The following is a 17702-nucleotide window of genomic DNA, read 5'->3' as shown; positions in this document are numbered from 1 at the left end:
GTTTGGTTTAATTTAGAACAATAAAGAATTGTGTGTTTATTTCAATTAAAGGATTTTATTCTGGGTGTTTGTGTTTTTTTTAACTTTGACTATGGGGTTAGTAATGGGGGTGTCTTATTGACGCCTCTCCATTACTAACCTGGGCTTGATGTCAGCTGGCATTATACGCTGACATCAACTCCAACCCCATTACCCCACTGCCACCACTACAGGGCAGTGGGAAGAGCGAGGCTAAGTGCCAGAATTGGCGCATCCTATGGATGCGCCATTTCTGGGGTGGCTGACGGCTGGTGTTTCTAGCCTGGGAGGGGGCCAATATTCATGGCCCCCTTCCTGGGCTATTAATATCAGCCCCAGCTGTCTGCCTAGCCTTTGCTAGCTATTAAAATAGGGGGGACTCCACGTCATTTTTTGGGGGGGGTCCCCCATTTTAATAGCTAGTAAAGGCTATGTATTCAGCTGGGGCTGATATTAGTAGCCTGGGAAGCTCCGTGGGTATTACCCCCTTCCCAGGCTTCAAACATCTGCCCCAGCCGTCTACTTAACCTCCGCTAGAGAATAAAATTAGGGGGAACCTCACGGCAATTTTTTTTTAATAAATCCTTTATTTTAACACTAAATGACAAGTACAGTAATCAACACTGTCACTGTACTTCTTATATATGTGACTGACATGTTTCTATTTATCTAATCTATGTGTGATTCTCTATTCTTTCTATTCTAAATTGTCGGGTACAGATGCTGAATTGCCGGCCGGCTTTTTTAAAGAGATGGTGCATGAAAACACTAATATTTTTTTAAATAAATCCTTTTACACTAAATGACAAGTACAGTAAGCAACACTGTCACTGTACTTCATATATATGTGACTGACATGTTTCTATCTATCTAATCTATGTGTGAAGCTCTATTCTTTCTGTTATAAATTGTCGGGTACCGGTATATGCCGCTGCTGAATTGCCGGCTTTTCATGTTTCACTGTGAGCACTGTTCCCATCGATTTGGGCAACCACCTCCCCCAATACATTCTACATTATTGTTAGTTGTTTTCCTTCATGTAGAATTAACCTACAAGGAAAGAAAGGGTTTATTTTCATTCCGATATTTGTGTCCCATTGACTTGCATTGGTTTCCGGTATCGGAATCGGCGATATCCGATACTTTTTGGGTATCGGCCCGATCCGATATTTCCTGATATCGGAAGGTATCGCTCAACACTAATTATTACTTTGCAGCATTTTTCCACACCTGTCTAAATCTTTTGTACAGTATTGATATTTATACTCAATGGACAAACTATATGGAATTAGGGAAATCATAGAACAGCTAGACATGTTAATGATCTGCAAATTATAATAAATTGAAAATAAAATGTTTAAAACATCTTGATTCATTCAGCATCATTTATGAGCACATCGTAGGAACAATGCGCTTACATGCCTTAGCATGTTATTAATAGTTATCTGAGGAATGTTCTGCCACGCTGAATGCACTTGGGCAAATCATCAACATCTGCTGCTGGCAGCTCTCTTTTGCAATTGTTGACCAATGGGCAACCAAGATGTGCTTGATGGCAGACAAATGCGGAGATGCTGCAGGCCATGGTAGCAGAGCTATGTGTCACAAACACCTTTTACAACTTTCATCTTATGGTAGTCAGCATGGCTGATGGGGAATAAAACAGTGCTGACAGTGCGGTGAGAGAAGAGCTGCAAGAGGTGTTGGTAATGACACATAGATGCGCTGCTCTTCACAGTAGATGCCAACAGTGAAATCACAGAGGAGAGTAGAACTGTGTGCCATTACATGTCTTACAGGAGAAAGCCTGTAATGACTTCCTCTGGGGACATGTTCTTTTTTTATCTCAATGACACTTTCTCCCTATAATTGCTCATGCATGGGAAAAAGTACATGCCACCAGAGATTAATTCCTGCTAATGCCCAGCCTTGGTCTTAGCATGAATTAGAATCTAAACTTTACAAGCTAATAACTATGCAATGAAAGTGAAAAAATGTAAAAAAAATGATTGTTTTGTTCAGTTCTGCATCCACTATTCCATGGTGCTCTTTAATAGCAGTCTTGACAGCATGAGCAATAGAAGATGTTCAAAAAGGAGACAACGAGATTTTTACTTTCTGTATGATCCAGATTATGCTGGATGGCAGAGCAGTGAATATAATGCCAGTGTGCAGTTTTCAGTCAGAATGCAATTGGTATAGTATCCGTACAGAAGCAACAGGATGTCATCTGCTAGAGCTGCCACTTGTTTCTAAACATGCTGCTCCGGCTGTGCTAATCATTACAATGCATGAGATAGCAATCTCCTTCTTTGCAGCAGACCTATTTGTTGGCAGTGATTGGAATTAGAGCTGACTTTTTAAGCCGCTCATATTGAAACGCAGCCCCTTCTGGTGTTGATACAAATTAAATGTGGTTGGCTCTCATTTTTGCCAGTGATACGCCAGTTTCTCATTTAAGTAATTAAGAGTCTGGTTGAATTTGAGGAGGCTTTCTATGTGAAAATAAAAGATCCAAATAAGCATGAACAGACCTGCAAGTGCGGGCTCTCGGGATTCCTTGTAAACATTGTGTTGTAGACTCATCTGGCAACTGCTCTGTTCTCATAGAAGCTGATTTTCTGAATGATGAAATATAAACTAAGCTCATTAAATATCAAAACAGGCTTAGCAACCAAGGGCAGGAACAAGAAAACAATATTTTATGCTGTGAATGCTCCTTCTAGCTGTACCTCAAAACAATGTAGGGTTCATTAGCCTAAGACCTTCTCAAAGATTTCTTAAAAAAAGATTACAAAGTGTGTGCCTCAACTATTGCAAATATAGGGGGAGAATACAAATAAGCTGAAGGATGGTGTTTGGCACTTTACTCATTTCATGCTTTCTTTGCCTAGGTGTGTGTGACTCAAGCAGTGGAAGGGTCTCAAGAACAACAAGAAATCAAATCCTTAGGAGTTGGTGATTACTTTGGAGAAAAAGCATTAATTAGGTACAGTTGGATGTTCACAGTCTTATGATTATTAATGGCATTTTCACCACAAACACTGATCATTGTGGCCATACATTTCAGAACCCATGATGCTTAAAAGGGGTTGTCCAGTTACATGATATTTATGACTTATTTTTTAGATAGGTCATCAATATCAGATGAGTGGGTGCCCAACACCCAACATTCCCACCAATCAGTTGTTATTAGCACCATTGGTGGCCAGATGTAAAATCGATCACAGTCCCTCTATAACAGAAATAGGTCTACAACCATAACTTTCATACTTTTGTAATTCTCAGCCAAGGTGCTTTTACGGTCTAACATTCAGTATTAGAAGTGTAAATCTTGGCTGTCAAGGATTGAGTGAGCCCAACATAGTCAACAATGTTGACCAAACCTCACCAACCTTAAAATAGTTCCATCACAAGAGAAGGGCAAATATATGTGATAGAGGCCTTATGTTTCCCTAATTTCATTTAGTTCACAGTAACATACAGTGGTGGCCAAAAGTATTGGCACCCCTGCAATTCTGTCAGATAATACTCAGTTTCTTCCTGAAAATGATTGCAATCACAAATTCTTTGGTATTATTATCTTCATTTAATTTGTCTTCAATGAAAAAACACAAAAAGAATTGTCCTAAAGCCAAATTGGATACAATTCCACACCAAACCTAAAAAAGGGGGTGGACAAAAGTATTGCCACTGTTTGAAAAATCATGTGATGCTTCTCTAATTCGTGTAATTAACAGCACCTGTAACTTACCTGTGACACCTAACAGATGTTGGCAATAACTAAATCACACTTGCAGCCATTTAATATGGATTAAAGTTGACTCAACCTCTGTCCTGTGTCCTTGTGTGTACCACATTGAGCATGGAGAAAAGAAAGAAGACCAAAGAACTGTCTGAGGACTTGAGAAACCAAATTGTGAGGAAGCATGAGCAATCTCAAGGCTACAAGTCCATCTCCAAAGACCTGAATGTTCCTGTGTCTTCCGTGCGCAGTGTCATCAAAAAGTTTAAAGCCCATGGCACTGTGGCTAACCTCCCTAGATGTGGACGGAAAAGAAAAATTGACGAGAGATTTCAACGCAAGATTGTGCGGATGGTGGATAAAGAACCTCGATTAACATCCAAACAAGTTCAAGCTGCCCTGCAGTCCGAGGGTACCACAGTGTCAACCCGTACTATCCGTCGGCGTCTGAATGAAAAGGGACTGTATGGTAGGATACCCAGGAAGACCCCACTTCTTAATCCGTTTTGGAAGAATGTTCTCTGGTCAGATGAGACAAAAGTAGAGCTTTTTGGGAAAAAGCATCAACATAGAGTGTACAGGAAAAAAAACGAGGCATTTAAAGAAAAGAACACTGTCCCTACAGTCAAACATGGCGGAGGTTCCCTGATGTTTTGGGGTTGCTTTGCTGCCTCTGGCACTGGACTGCTTGACCGTGTGCATGGCATTATGAAGTCTGAAGACTACCAACAAATTTTGCAGCATAATGTAGGGCCCAGTGTGAGAAAGCTGGGTCTCTCTCAGAGGTCATGGGTCTTCCAGCAGGACAATGACCCAAAACACACTTCCAAAAGCACTATAAAATGGTTTGAGAGAAAGCACTGGAGACTTCTAAGGTGGCCAGCAATGAGTCCAGACCTGAATCCCATAGAATAGCTGTGGAGAGATCTCAAAATGGCAGTTTGGAGAAGGCACCCTTCAAATATCAGGGACCTGGAGCAGTTTGCCAAAGAAGAATGGTCTACAATTCCAGCAGAGCATTGTAAGAAACTCATTGATGGTTACCGGAAGCGGTTGTTCGCAGTTATTTTGGCTAAAGGTTGTGCAACCAAGTATTAGGCTGAGGGTGCCAATACTTTTGTCTGGCCCATTTTTGGAGTTTTGTGCGAAATGATCAATGATTTGATTTTTGCTTCATTCTCTTTTGTGTTTTTTTCCTTGCAAGCAAATTAAATGAAGATAATAATGCCAAAGAATTTGTGATTGCAATCATTTTCAGGAAGAAACTGAGTATTATCTGACAGAATTGCAGGGGTGCCAATACTTTTGGCCACCACTGTATGTTTTTTTTATCATTATTAATGCAACAAGAACTATACATGATGCATACAAAGGAAAGGAGTTTAGTTCCACATGTAAATTGTGTATTCTCTAAGTATTTCTCAGTAATATAGGCCATATGTAGTGTGAATGACCTAACCTTACATTTTGTCATTAATCTTGAAAAGAGAGACTGGTTAGGGGATTAGAGATTAGTATAGATTGTGCTACACTGCCGGTATACAAAGTACAGTGGAAATCAAATATTGATCTACTGGAAGCCCAAGCAGAAATTTCAATGAGGCTGTTTGCAAATTAACCATTTTACGGGATGAATATTTCTCTATGTCTGGATGCTTGGCAAGGCTTGTCTATCTATTTATAAATGGCTGTAGAATGAAATGGGAACTTCAAGTACGGCAGGATCTGGAAATTCCAATTGGATTTCGGGATGTATTTACAAGGCCTTGCTTGCTTATTATAGGGAATCTTTGACAAATTCCAGATTATTGTTCAGATCATACAATACAATTAACATTGTGTTGCTTTGTTTATAAATTGGAAGGCTAAAAAAAAAAGACTAGTTGAAATCAATATCAATTGTTTAATAGTTTGCTATTGCCTAATATAATGTGTAATTTATATATTGTGACAGAGTCACTAGTGTGATATATGAGGGGAGATATGTGTCACTCAGGTTGATCTCCTGTGTGAACTGAAACCTACTGAATTTCTGCCAGCATGTTATATGCTGGGGGTTAACTCTTTTAAAGGGTGTGGTTTTATGTGAATGACATAGAGATGGGAGGGACATCATTGACCATACCTCCCCTCAGGGTGTGGCTGAGGTTGGTTTAAATGTTCAGTCCTGTTTTTTTTTTCTTTGTTGTTGTCTGGAGAGGCAAGGTCTCCAGGCTGGGAAAACTTCAGCTCAGGACGGAGCGGAAGGCTGGGATTACACCCTGTGTGGGCATATTCCCCTTACATTTGGACTGTGCTATCATTTATATTTTGTTTTGTCATTTTGCCAGTAAGGCCGTGTTTATCTTTGGTTGAGTTGCAGGGCTTTATGCCATATAATAAAGCCTGCAGAGAAAATCCGGTTCCTGAGTCTACTTCCGGAAACGGCCGAGCAAGTCGTCTTACCACAATATACAGTACAGACCAAAAGTTTGGACACACCTTCTCATTTAAAGATTTTTCTGTATTTTCATGACTTTGAAAATTGTACATTCACACTGAAGGCATCAAAACTATGAATTAACACATGTGGAATTATATACTTAACAAAAAAGTGTTAAACAACTGAAAATATGTCTTATATTCTAGGTTCTTCAAAGTAGCCACCTTTTGCTTTGATGACTGCTTTACACACTCTTGGCATTCTCTTGATGAGCTTCAAGAGGTAGTCACCGGAAATGGTTTTCACTTCACAGGTGTGCCCTGTCAGGTTTAATAAGTGGGATTTCTTGCCTTATAAATGGGGTTGGGACCATCAGTTGTGTTGTGCAGAAGTCAGGTGGATACACAGCTGATAGTCCTACTGAATAGACTGTTAGAATTTGTATTATGGCAAGAAAAAAGCAGCTAAGTAAAGAAAAACGAGTGGCCATCATTACTTTAAAAAATCAAGGTCAGTCAGTCCGAAAAATTGGGCAAACTTTGAATGTGTCCCTAAGTGCAGTTGCAAAAACCATCAAGCGCTACAAAGAAACTGGCTCACATGAGGACCGGCCCATGAAAGGAAGACCTAGAGTCACCTCTGCTTCTGAGGATAAGTTTATCCGAGTCACCAGCCTCAGAAATTGCTGGTTAACAGCAGCTCAGATTAGAGACCAGGTCAATGCCACACAGAGTTCTAGCAGCAGACACATCTCTTCAACAACTGTTAAGAGGAGACTTTGTGCAGCAGACCTTCATGGTAAAATAGCTGCTAGGAAACCACAGCTAAGGACAGGCAACAAGCAGAAGAGACTTGTTTGGGCTAAAGAACACAAGGAATGGACATTAGACCAGTGGAAATCTGTGCTTTGGTCTGATGAGTCCAAATTTGAGATCTTTGGTTCCAACCACCGTGTCTTTGTACGACGCAGAAAAGGTGAACGGATGGATTCTACATGCCTTGTTCCCACCGTAAAGCATGGAGGAGGAGGTGTGATGGTGTGGGGGTGCTTTGCTGGTGACACTGTTGGGGATTTATTTAAAATTGAAGGCATACTGAACCAGCATGGTTACCACAGCATCTTGCAGCGGCATGCTGTTCTATCCGGTTTGCGTTTAGTTCGACCATCATTTATTTTTCAACAGGACAATGACCCCAAACACACCTCCAGGCTGTGTAAGGGCTATTTGACCAAGCAGGAGAGTGATGGGGTGCCATGCCAGATGACCTGGCCTCCACAGTCTCCAGACCTGAACCCAATCGAGATGGTTTGGGGTGAGCTGGACTGCAGAGTGAAGGCAAAAGGGCCAACAAGTGCTAAGCATCTCTGGGAACTCCTTCAAGATTGTTGGAAGACCATTTCCGGTGACTACCTCTTGAAGCTCATCAAGAGAATGCCAAGAGTGTGCAAAGCAGTCATCAAAGCAAAAGGTGGCTACTTTGAAGAAGCTAGAATATAAGACATATTTTCAGCTGTTTCACACTTTTTAGTTAAGTATATAGTTCCACATGTGTTAATTCATAGTTTTGATGCCTTCAGTGTGAATGTACAATTTTCATAGTCATGAAAATACAGAAAAATCTTTAAATGAGAAGGTGTGTCCAAACTTTTGGTCTGTACTGTATATATATTATAATGAGCCACCACGGGTTCATTTGTTTTCTGATCACTATTTTACAGTATCTTCTTTCATTTAGACCCCTTTTTCACAGCAGGGCAGAATAAATCACTTTGGGGGCAGTCATTATTATTATTATTATTATTATTATTTATTATTATAGTGCCATTTATTCCATTCTACAAGGGATGGGTGAGGATACAGTAGGTGGGGGTAGAGGAGGTCATGCAGTAATGTGGTGGAGCGGTGGTTACTGCAGGTTGTAGGCTTGTCGGAAGAGGTAGGTCTTCAAGTTTCTTTTGAAGGCTTCCATGGTAGGCGAGAGTCTGATGTGTTGGGGTATGGAGTTCCAGAGTAGGGGAGATGCACGGGAGAACTCTTGTATGCGATTGTGGGAAGAGGAGATAAGAGGGGAGTAGAGAAGGAGATCTTCTGAGGATCAGAGGTTGCGTGCAGGTAAATACCGGGAGACTAGGTCACAGATGTATGGAGGAGACAGGTTGTGAATGGCTTTGTATGCCATGGTTAGGGTTTTGAACTGGAGTCTCTGGGCAATGGGGAGCCAGTAAAGGGATTGACAGAGGGGGGTGGCCGGGGAATAGCGGGGGGATAGGTGGATTAGTCGAGCAGCAGAGTTTAGAATAGATTGGAGGGGCGCAAGAGTGTTGGAAGGGAGGCCACAGAGCAGGAGGTTGCAGTAGTCGAGGCGGGAGATGATGAGGGCATGCACTAGTGTTTTTGCAGAGTCTTTGCTGAGGAATGTACGGATCCGGGAGATATTTTTGAGTTGGAGTCAGCAGGAAGTGGAAAGGGCTTGGATATGTGGTTTGAAGGAGAGATCAGAGTCCATGGTTACCCCAAGGCAGCGAGCTTGTGGGACTGGGGAGAGTGAACAGCCATTGACGTTGATGGATAGGTCAGATGGGGGATATGAATCAGAGGGTGGAAAGATGATGAACTCTGTTTTATCCATGTTGAGTTTTAGAAATCTGGCAGAGAAGAAGGATGAGATTGCGGACAGACATTGTGGGATTTTGGTTAGTAGGGAGGAGATATCGGGTCCAGAGAGGTAGATCTGTGTGTCATCAGCATAGAGGTGATACTGAAAGCCATGAGACTCTATGAGCTGTCCCAGGCCAAAGGTGTAGATGGAGAAGAGCAGAGGTCCTAGAACTGAACCTTGGGGGACACCAACAGATAGGGGGCGAGATGAGGAGGTGGTGTGTGAGTGGGAGACGCTGAATGTCCTGTCTGTTAAATATGAGGAGAGCCAAGATAGAGCCAAGTCCGTGATGCCAAGAGATGAGAGATTCTGTAGTAAGAGGGAATGGTCCACTGTGTCGAAGGCAGATGACAGGTCCAGAAGGAGGAGTATGGAGTAGTGTCGCTTGGATTTGGCGTTTAGTAGGTTGTTGGTGACTTTGGTCAGGGCAGTTTCAGTCGAGTGATGCGGTCAGAAGCCAGATTGCAGGTGGTCGAAGAGGGAACAGGAGGAGAGGTGGGAGGACAGTTCAAGTTGGACATGTTGCTCTAGTAGTTTTGAGGCAAAGGGGAGAAGTGATATGGGGCGGTAGCTAGTCAGAGAGGATGGGTCAAGGGAGGGATTTTTGAGGATGGGTGTGATTGCGGCATGTTTGAAACATGAGGGGAAGACACCGGTTGTTAGTGACAGGTTGAAGAGGTGGGTTAGGGTTGGGATGAAGACTGTGGTAAGGTTAGGGATGAGGTGGGATGGGATTGGGTCAAGTTTGCAGGTGATGAGGTGTGATTTGGAGAGTAAAGAGGAGACTTGACCTTTTGCAATGATGGAAAAGTGGGGTTTGGAGGAGGAAGGTTGAGTAGATATGAGGAGGGGTTGTGCGGACTTTAGGCAAAAGCTTTGTCTGATGGTGTCAATCTTCTGCTTGAAGAATGAGGCAAAGTCTTCGGCTGAGATGAGAGAAGAGGGAGGAGGTTCTGGGGGACGAAGGAGAAAATTGAAAGTGTTAAATAGCTGTTTAGGCTTCTGAGACAGGGAGGATATGAGAGATGAGAAGTAGGTTTGTTTTGCTGTAGTGAGTGCGGACTTGAAAATAGTGAGGGATTGTTTCAATGCGATGAAGTGCTCGATGGAGTGAGACCTTTTCCATCTCCGCTCCACAACCCTGGAGGCCCGTCGCAGTTCTTTAGTAAGTTTGGTGTGCCAGGGTTGCCTGTTGATTGTGCGAAATTTGGTATGTGTGAGAGGGGCGATCGAGTCGAGAGCTGCAGCTATCGTGGTGTTATATGAAGCGGCAGCAGCATCTGCATTGTGTAAGGAATTTATGTCTGTAAGAGGGAGGAGTGATTCAGAGAGTGAGTGTAGGTCAAGGTGTTTGAGTTTTCTGCGAGCGTGTGTAAGTTTGTGGGGTGGGGATTGTGCACCTGGAGAGGAGAGGGTAGAGAATGTGAGGAGGTTATGGTCAGAGAGAGGGAGGGGTGAGTTAGAGAGGTTAGATAGGGAACAGAGGCGGGTGAAGATGAGGTCCAGTGTGTGGCCATCTTTATGAGTAGCTGCCGAAGACCATTGAGCAAGGCCGAAGGAGGAAGTGAGGGATAGGAGCTTAGAGACAGATGAGTGGAAAGTGTCAATGGGGATGTTGAAGTCACCCATTATGATAGTGGGGATGTCAGTGGAAAGGAAGTGAAGCAGCCAGGTGGTGAAGTGGTCTAAGAAAGTGGTGGCTAGCCCTGGGGGTCGGTAAATGACGGCCAGTTGGAGGTCAGAGGGGGAATAAATGCGCCCATAGTGCACCTCAAAAGAGGGGAGTGTAACAGAGGGTGGCAGTGATCTTTGGGTGAAAGCGCAGGTATCTGACAGGAGAAAACCTACGACTCCGCCATGTTTGCCGTTGGGGTGGGGGGTGTGGGAAAGGTGGAATCCGCCATATGAAAGTGCAGCTGGGGAGGCTGTGTCAGAGGGGGTGAGCCAGGTTTCGGTGATGGCGAGGAAGGAAAGTTTGTTAGTAATGAAAAGGTCGTGGATGTAGGAAAGTTTGTTGCAGACGGAGCGAGAGTTCCATAGAGCTCCTGTTAGAGCAACTGAGGAAGTGGGGATTAGTTGGATGGGTATGAGGTTAGAAGGGTTGCGACAGTTTGTGGAAGGTCGTGGATAGGAGGTAGAAGTAACTGTGGGGATATGGCGAGGAGGACCAGGATTTGGAGAAATATCTCCAGCAGTGAGGAGGAGCAGAGAAACTGTTAGCAGGTGGGATCAAGAGAGAGCATGAGGTGGCTGTCTGTGTTTGGAGATCCAGGATTGAATGTTGAGGAATAATTCGGAGGAGGAGGCGAGATGAATGGGGAGGATGGAGGGAGAGATGAAGAGTTCCTTACTAGGTGTAGGGATTTGAGGGGTTATTAGAAAGTGGAGGACTATAGAGGAAAAAGTGAGAGCTAACAGAAACATAGTTAAAAGAGAGTAAGCGATCAGTGTTGGTTACTTGACTCCATCCCTGACTAACTGCCTCTGAAATAACTGCCACTTATCTCCGAAGCCACTTTGCACAAGAAGACGCGTGCACAACCAAGCACGCGTGCACCACTTAAAAAGCTTCTAAATATATAGGGCACACTAAACCATCAGGTGAGGGGCATTGTGGGAGCTGCTTGTGGCTAAATTAGCAGCTGTTCATCTCACCAGGAGATGGCTGGGTGATCAAAGACAGAGCTAGGACTCTGCAGGCTCTGCAGTTTGGCACCTCTAAACATCAGATAAAATCTACAGTGGGGAAAGGACAGACATATGTGAGTAATGAGTGGAATGGGACAGAGAAAGCAGAAATATCAAGAGGAGAATTCTACCAGTGAGTTGAATCAGGAGAGCAGAGCAGCATTAGATGGCGGCATATACAGCAAGCAGAGGAATTATGCAGGAGAAGAGCATGTACCAGTGAGTTGAATCAGGAGAGCAGAGCATTAGATGGTGGCATATACAGCAAGCAGAGGAATTATGCAGGAGAAGAGCATGTACCAGTGAGTTTAATCAGGAGAGCAGAGCATTAGATGGCGGCATATACAGCAAGCAGAGGAATTATGCAGGAGAAGAGCATGTACCAGTGAGTTGAATCAGGAGAGCAGAGCATTAGATGGCGGCATATACAGCAAGCAGAGGAATTATGCAGGAGAAGAGCATGTACCAGTGTGAAAAGAGAAGAAGAAGATGGGTGTTATTCCATGGCCTCTGAAATAACTGCCACTTATCTCCGAAGCCACTTTGCACAAACTGGTCATGCAACATCTGGGTCATAGACCTCACCTAAACCCCTTTCTCGGCCACATGCAGAAAAGGGGGTGGTCCAAGATGCCCAAAATTCTATGGGAGCTATGGGGACAACTGAGCCAATGACTCCTTTAAAGTCATATTCATGACAACCAATCCTCCTGTTCTCTGCTGGTTAAGATCACCAAACAGTCATTAAGGGACCCTAATTTCCAAGAAATGCAGCTTCCATCATTGAGCACTATAAATACTACCCAGTGACAGCCAAGGACGTAAGTAAAAAATGTTGTGCAGTGTAGATAGGAAAATCCAGCCTGCACAGGAAGGGTGAATGTTGACAACCCTTCTGGATCCTCAAGGTGGTGGAGGCTTGGGACACAAGCCCACTGTGCTCTACCCATAATCTGCTGTTTAGCACGCACAGGTAACATCTGGGAGAAATACTGTTATTCTTATCCAGAAGATGACTCTGGTATTGCAAACAGTATAAGGCTCCATGTTGCTATTTTTCAATATACTTCAACTCAGTTATATTCTTTTGAATGGACACCTCTTTACCCAATGTTTATAGTGATTAATGCGTTTCACAATGATTGAATTGCCATGATTACTTTGGTATAGTGTGCCCTATATGTTATAACTTTTATTCATAGAGTAAAACTTTTCAGAGTCAATTCTGTTTACTGTAGATTCAGTGAATTCAATCCACTGTATGGGAAAAATGGAGATCAACAATGTGACAACTAAAAAAAAAACAATAGTAGCTTCTACATAACTCAAAAATGCTGGTTATTGTGATGTCAATACATATGAAATAATAATCCTAGGACAAAAAATCCATCACATGGTTCTGTGTAGTTAGACCTGAGTCACCAGAGTAATGGGGATGTTTCCAAATCACATTTTCTCCTTTGTGTTTCTCTCATTTGATCAATAATTATTAAAATCAGAGGATTGAAAGACACCAAACAGCAGTAATAAGATATCCAACGGCTGATTTCTCATTCTGTTCTTTTACTTAAGTGAGGATGTCCGCTCTGCCAACATCATAGCTGAAGAGGACGACACACAGTGCCTTGTCGTTGACAGAGAGTAAGTGCTTCTGTTTCTGATTTGCATAGATTGCCATTGGAGAACCATTTACTGCTCCTACTTAGGCATTTTAAATTTTAAATAAAAGTGTTTTTTTAACTTTTTAAAGGTTTTTTAATTCAGTGTCTGTTTTGCACAAGTATTTTTTCTGCCATTTTGTACGTACCATAGAGAAGTCTATAAGAAAACTGCAGAAAAACTGAATACGCATATATTTTTAATTACCACCCCCCACTCCTATTCTTTTTTCACTGTCAAAGTGCTGTAACATTTTTATTTTTTATTTTCTCAAACATATGAGGGCTTTTTTTTCAGGATGAGTTTCATTTACCAATTGCACCAGTTCGGTGTACATATAGCTTCCTAACCAACTTTTATTAGCTTCTTACGTGAAGTAATAGAAAAAAACATCAATTCTATGGTTTACACCTTACTTCATTCACCGTGGTGCTCAAAGTGTTATCTTCATTCTTTGAATCAGTACAATTATATCGATAACAAATATTTAACTTTTTATTTCTGAATTATTTTTGCACAATAAATTCACTGTTTGACTAAAAAATTATTTTTTCTGTGCCGCTATATTCTAAGAGCCATAATTTTCTATTTTGATATTTAGTTATTTTTTTACATTTAAATATATATATTTTTTACAATAACTACTGGTACGACAAAGGGACTTGAACATGCAATGCTTTGATCGCATAGATAATACACTTTACAATTAATCAAATACTGACAGGCTTAATAATGCACTGTACAACTTACATTATATAGTGTATTAATAAGCCTGTCAGTGTTTGATTGACAGGTAGCCTATCGGACTGTGCTCCCAGCGAGATATAATAGGTTGCAGTATATGGCAGACACAGTGGCCAATTTTAGGCCTCTGGCTACCATGGCAACCCATTAATGCCCCGGGGATTGTGCTGCAAGGGTGCTGATGGGCAGATAGAGGGAGCGATCTCTCTCTGTCATACTCTTTTCATGTGCAGTCACTGCGGTTGCGGCATGTAAAGAGTTAAACAGCCAGATTCGCACATAGGTGCAAGCCTGGCTGTTTCAGTGAGAGCCCATCTGTATGTAGCTGCGGCCTCCAACTACAAGTGACACAAGCACCGCACCTGTTCTCTAACCTTCCTCATGCCATACATGTATAGCATGGTGCTGTAAATAACACTTCACCATAACATACATGCATGATAGGGGATGCAAAGGAGTTAATACAAATCGTCATTAATCAGAATGATCAAACTGTAAAGGGGTTTCCCATTTCCAAGGTTGCGCTCAATTTGTTATTAACAACAACCAGTGCTTTACTCACCCTCCCCATGTCCAGCACTGCCTTTCCACCACTTCTCCTAGTGTCTGCAGTCCTGAAGGCACATCAACAGCACTGCAGCCAATTAGTGAGATCAGCAGCTGGTGTTATCTACTTGGACAGAGCTGCTGAGCTCTGTGATTGGCTACAGCGCTATCAACGTGACGTCAGCGCGGCAGAGATTCTGCACTGTACCCGGGGAGAGTGAGTAAAGAACAGTTTGGGGTTTTTTTTTTACAACAAACTGCAGCTGAGCACACAACTTTCCTGAAATTGAACCCACTCCCCTAAAAAAAAGACATTTCTGCTCATTTCTAAATGAGTTTCGCACACTATACATATCATTTCATTTTGGAAATCAATGGACACAGGTTACAAATACAAACTTAAAGAGTTTTTCCACTACTCTAACATTGATGATCTATTTTAGGATAGGTCATCAACGTCTGATCGGTGGAGTTGTGACACCCGGCACCCCTGCCGATCAGTTATTCTTGGTGCCAGCACCTGCCGGAGCAGCTCCATAACCAAGCACTTCCGACAGCCGCCGGCACCAAGAACAGCTGATTGGCAGAGGTGCCGGCTATCGCACCCCCACCGATCAAACATTGATGACCATATTCTAAGGACAGGTCATCAGTATTAAAGTAGTGGACAACCTCTTTAACTAATTTGATTTGGTTATGTTTTATCTCTGTGTAAATGCCTTGAAAATCAATGATTAATTAAGACTGTTCATTGATAAATGATAAAAATATCAAGTCATGTATATTTTTTTCTTGTATATAACTAATTATTTGTTAGGATCAATATATGTTTAATCGAAAAACAGCAGCGTTTATATCAAGATACTAATACTATGTATAAACGGGCTGTAGCCACAATTTACAGTCAAGGACTCATCATGGCTCACTATTGTTTTTTCTTTAAAGAGACTAAACACTAGCTAATGATACTGAGCTCTGTTAAGTTAATAAAACCTAAATAGTTGTTAATTTCATTTATGTTCAATCATTTTTCACAACCAGCACTTTCAATCAAATGGTTGGAACGTACCAGGAGTTACAGACATACCTGCGGGAATATGTATTCCAGCTTGCTCTAAATGACCATGACAGGAGGAATGCCAGGTAAGACTTTTACACATTCTAGCTATCTCTAAATTCCTATAAGTCCATATTTTCACTATCGCGGCTTTGTTTTGTACTCTTGCATCTATTACGATAGTCTATATTATGTCACGTTTATGTCACTATCAAACATCCTGTGTAGATACAGATCTCCAATAAAATCACTGCATAGAAAAAGTGTCAGAGATAAATATTATATACTTAGCAAATAAAGCATATCTAAGGACTATGGTACGTTTGACATGGAAACATTTTTTTTTATATGTGTTAGTGACTCATCCTAGGTATTAAATAGCAATAAGTTTCAGTCTGCAATTTTCATTCCCTCATTCATGTTCCACCCCATGGAAAGCAGTTTTCAGTCTGATCTAAGCTTCACATGTTTCCCTCCTGTAAGTGTTTTTTTATGGTAATATAGGCTAAATGTGAAGCCTGTGTGTATCCTGGGTACTGCTGTCTTCATTAGCTGAGCTATCCAACTATCTCCTATCCTGCAATGACCGTATTTTTCGGACTATAAGACGCACCGGACCATAAGACACACCTAGGTTTTAGAGGAGGAAAGTAGAAAAAAAAATTAAGCAAAAAATGTGGTCATGATGCACTGTTAAGGGGGAGCGGGTCGGCAGCTGACACTGATATAGGGGTAATGTCCCCCAATTCTGATAATATCCCCCATCCTGGTAGATATGCCCCCCTTCTGATTATACGTGGCCCCCATTCCCATCCTGGTATGCATGGCACCCCTCCATCCTGATATGCATGGCACCCCTCATCCTTATCCTGGTATGCATGGCATCCCTCATCCTTATCTTAATATGCATGGCACCCCCCATCCCTATCCTGGTATGCATGGCACCCCTCATCCCTATCCTGGTATGCATGACACCCCTCATCCCTATGCTGGAATGTATGGCACCCCTCATCCCTATCCTGGTATGCATGGCACCCCTCATCCTTATCCTGGTATGCATGGTCATCTCATCCTTATCCTGGTATGTGACGCACCCACTGGGGCCATGGGGTACTCAGAAGCCGGGACGGTCGGTTCTATTGGGTTAGTGACCCGGTCCGTGGCCCAGGGTGGTCAATAAATAAAGAAAAGGGAATAAAGTTTTGGGGATAAAGTTTCCTGATGCCACCCATGGTATGCGGCTATAGGTGGCCGCCGCTGCTGTTCAGATCCACTGGGGCCATTGGTGATGCAGCAGAGATAGTTCAGCTCTCCACGGCTAGAGCTAGGCCTCAGGGCAGTTAAATAGGAATTTTTGATGATGGTGGTGTAGTGCAAGGCAGGTGACGCAACAATTAAGTCTAGGACACAGCGGGGTGCAGTCTTCAAGTTTTTACTCACAGTTTTTACGGAGCTCCAGGTTACAACTGCTAGCCATGTTATAACAGCACACCGAATCCTGTGTCCTCCAGGGAAGTGATCCAGCAACTCTCAGATAACTTGGGTGCACTTGATCGGGACCACCTTTTTGTATACCTTCCCGGGTCGTCTCTCTGCGCTGGCTCTCGCCCTCCTGTCCTGCACCTCAGACACAGTGTCCCGAGCCACTGGCCCCAGGCCTTGTCGGGCGACATCCTCTCTATCCCCTTGGTCCTATATGGCCACCTCTTCAGCGAATGTGTGTGGTTTTGGCTACGGCACTTAGAGATACCGCAACCCCTGGTTTGCTAGTTTAGTCCTGCAGTCCTCCACTAGTCTGGGGCCGGTCCTCTACTGCGACCTGATCCCTTCACAGTCAGCGTGAACTTGGGCGCACGGGTGGACTTCACACTTCCCGTGCCCCTAAGATCCTTTCTCTGTCTCTGGAGCCCTTCTCTCTGACTCCCTCGCTCCTCTCTGTCACAGACTCCTGTCACCAACTGCTCTGACTGACTAATTGACTGACTAACTCTCTAACTCCACAGTCCTCTCTCACTGCGCTCTTGCTCCTAGGACCCCTTATCGATCTTTCTACCATTCCTTTTATACTCTCTGTCATGTGACCCACGTCACCAACTGTCACTCTATGTGGTCCCCTCTACCTTCAGTCCTTCCTTCAGTGCTCCCCTAAACTACTTCCTCTA

At 42.9% G+C, this 17702-nt stretch overlaps 1 protein-coding gene across 3 annotated transcripts in view; it reads left to right on the top strand.

Annotated features, from left to right (window-relative positions):
• Positions 1 to 17702, top strand: part of LOC141273670 (cGMP-dependent protein kinase 2-like) — a 604296-nt gene that overhangs the window by 175681 nt on the left and 410913 nt on the right. For all 3 annotated transcript variants that reach the window (XM_073685845.1, XM_073685846.1, XM_073685847.1), the window contains 3 exons: positions 2913 to 3007; positions 13107 to 13175; positions 15525 to 15626. In XM_073685845.1, coding sequence (XP_073541946.1) covers positions 2913 to 3007; positions 13107 to 13175; positions 15525 to 15626 — 266 coding nt within the window. The remainder of the gene's footprint in view (positions 1 to 2912; positions 3008 to 13106; positions 13176 to 15524; positions 15627 to 17702) is intronic.

Source organism: Phyllobates terribilis, unplaced genomic scaffold (assembly GCF_046119375.1).
Source record: "Phyllobates terribilis strain yellow unplaced genomic scaffold, ASM4611937v1 Scaffold_5__5_contigs__length_657084704, whole genome shotgun sequence".
Classification (NCBI taxonomy): domain Eukaryota; kingdom Metazoa; phylum Chordata; class Amphibia; order Anura; family Dendrobatidae; genus Phyllobates; species Phyllobates terribilis.
The sequence above is the reverse complement of the archived record's forward strand: the minus strand, read 5'-3'. Positions and strand labels throughout refer to the sequence as shown.